We start from the raw sequence: 1,208 nt of genomic DNA, 5'->3' as shown, positions 1-1,208 counted from the left end.
ACTACTACTACTACTACTACTACTACTACTACTACTACTACTACTACTACTACCACTACTACTACTACTACTACTACTACTACTACTACTACTACTACTCCCTATAAACAGTGTAGAACCCGCAAAATCATTTATTAGTCTCGCCACCGGCATTACTGAAGACGAATTTCCCAGTGCTTGAAATACCGAATAAATAACTGATATGTTTATTTTCTTTCTCTAACAATGTCTCACCTCCTCTGTGTAGTGATTTTCGTGTTCTCTATGATTCCTTTCAGGAAATCAGAGTTCAGAGCCGTCAAATCTGTCATGACATCGTCGATGAAATCTGCGTGCAGATATATAATAATCCAATAGACCGAGGTTGGTGATGATAATGAAAAAGAGAATCTCGGTATCTCTGTTTGTGCATGGTACACCTTACGTGGCGTCAATAGTCTTGTGGTTTGACTACTGCTCACGTAGTCGTGAGATTGCTGGTTAATGGGTTCCGGACTCCGATCGGTCCGACGTTGTGTTGCGTCCTTGGGGAAGGCAATTATTTACCCGCGTTTTTCCCATTTGGCTCGTCCTATCGGAGATGGACGTTACGTTCGCAGTTCTTGTCTCTTCATTAACCTTGGTGTTGCAAGGGGCGTTAAAAGTATACAATTAAACATGTCCCATTTAACATAATATTTGAGAACTTTCAGAAAGCAAATTGATGAGTGAACACATATTATCATAAGAAAAATGAGCCCCCAAAAACCCTCTATATTTAAGAAGAAAAAAAAGTTAGAGGGAATAGACCTGATTTCTACGATCTGCTTAAAGTATATGATTTTAAGCATAAATGAACTAATGAATGAATGGATGAACGGAGAGATGTATAAATGAATGAAAGAATGAATGAATGAATGAATGAATGGATGAATGAATGAATGAATGAATGAATGAATGAATGAACCCTCGTTGATTATAATAAGGGTTTCAATTATAAATGATAAATGGGTAGCTTTCTTAGCACGTAGAAGTAATGATTAAATTATTATAAATAGTCCATTCGCGTCGTTGTAAGTTATTTATTGTTTGCGCATATAATGTTCTAGTCTCATGTCTGTGAGGTTGGTCTTCTTAACATGTAGAAAATGGGGTACGGGTTGTCGTAAAATAAAAAAGGACTAAAAAGAGCAAAGCAAGAGAGAGAGAGAGAGAGAGAGAGAGAGAGA

The 1,208-nt window shown here is 37.2% G+C and overlaps 1 protein-coding gene across 1 annotated transcript in view; it reads right to left on the bottom strand.

The window, feature by feature from the left end:
* Positions 1 to 1,208, bottom strand: part of LOC101853789 (VWFA and cache domain-containing protein CG16868) — a gene marked incomplete in the record, with an annotated part of 27,011 nt that overhangs the window by 22,766 nt on the left and 3,037 nt on the right. The window contains 1 exon segment of the mRNA XM_035969911.1: positions 235 to 328. Coding sequence (XP_035825804.1) covers positions 235 to 328 — 94 coding nt within the window.

This window comes from Aplysia californica, unplaced genomic scaffold (genome assembly GCF_000002075.1).
Source record: "Aplysia californica isolate F4 #8 unplaced genomic scaffold, AplCal3.0 scaffold00194, whole genome shotgun sequence".
Classification (NCBI taxonomy): domain Eukaryota; kingdom Metazoa; phylum Mollusca; class Gastropoda; order Aplysiida; family Aplysiidae; genus Aplysia; species Aplysia californica.
The sequence above is the reverse complement of the archived record's forward strand: the minus strand, read 5'-3'. Positions and strand labels throughout refer to the sequence as shown.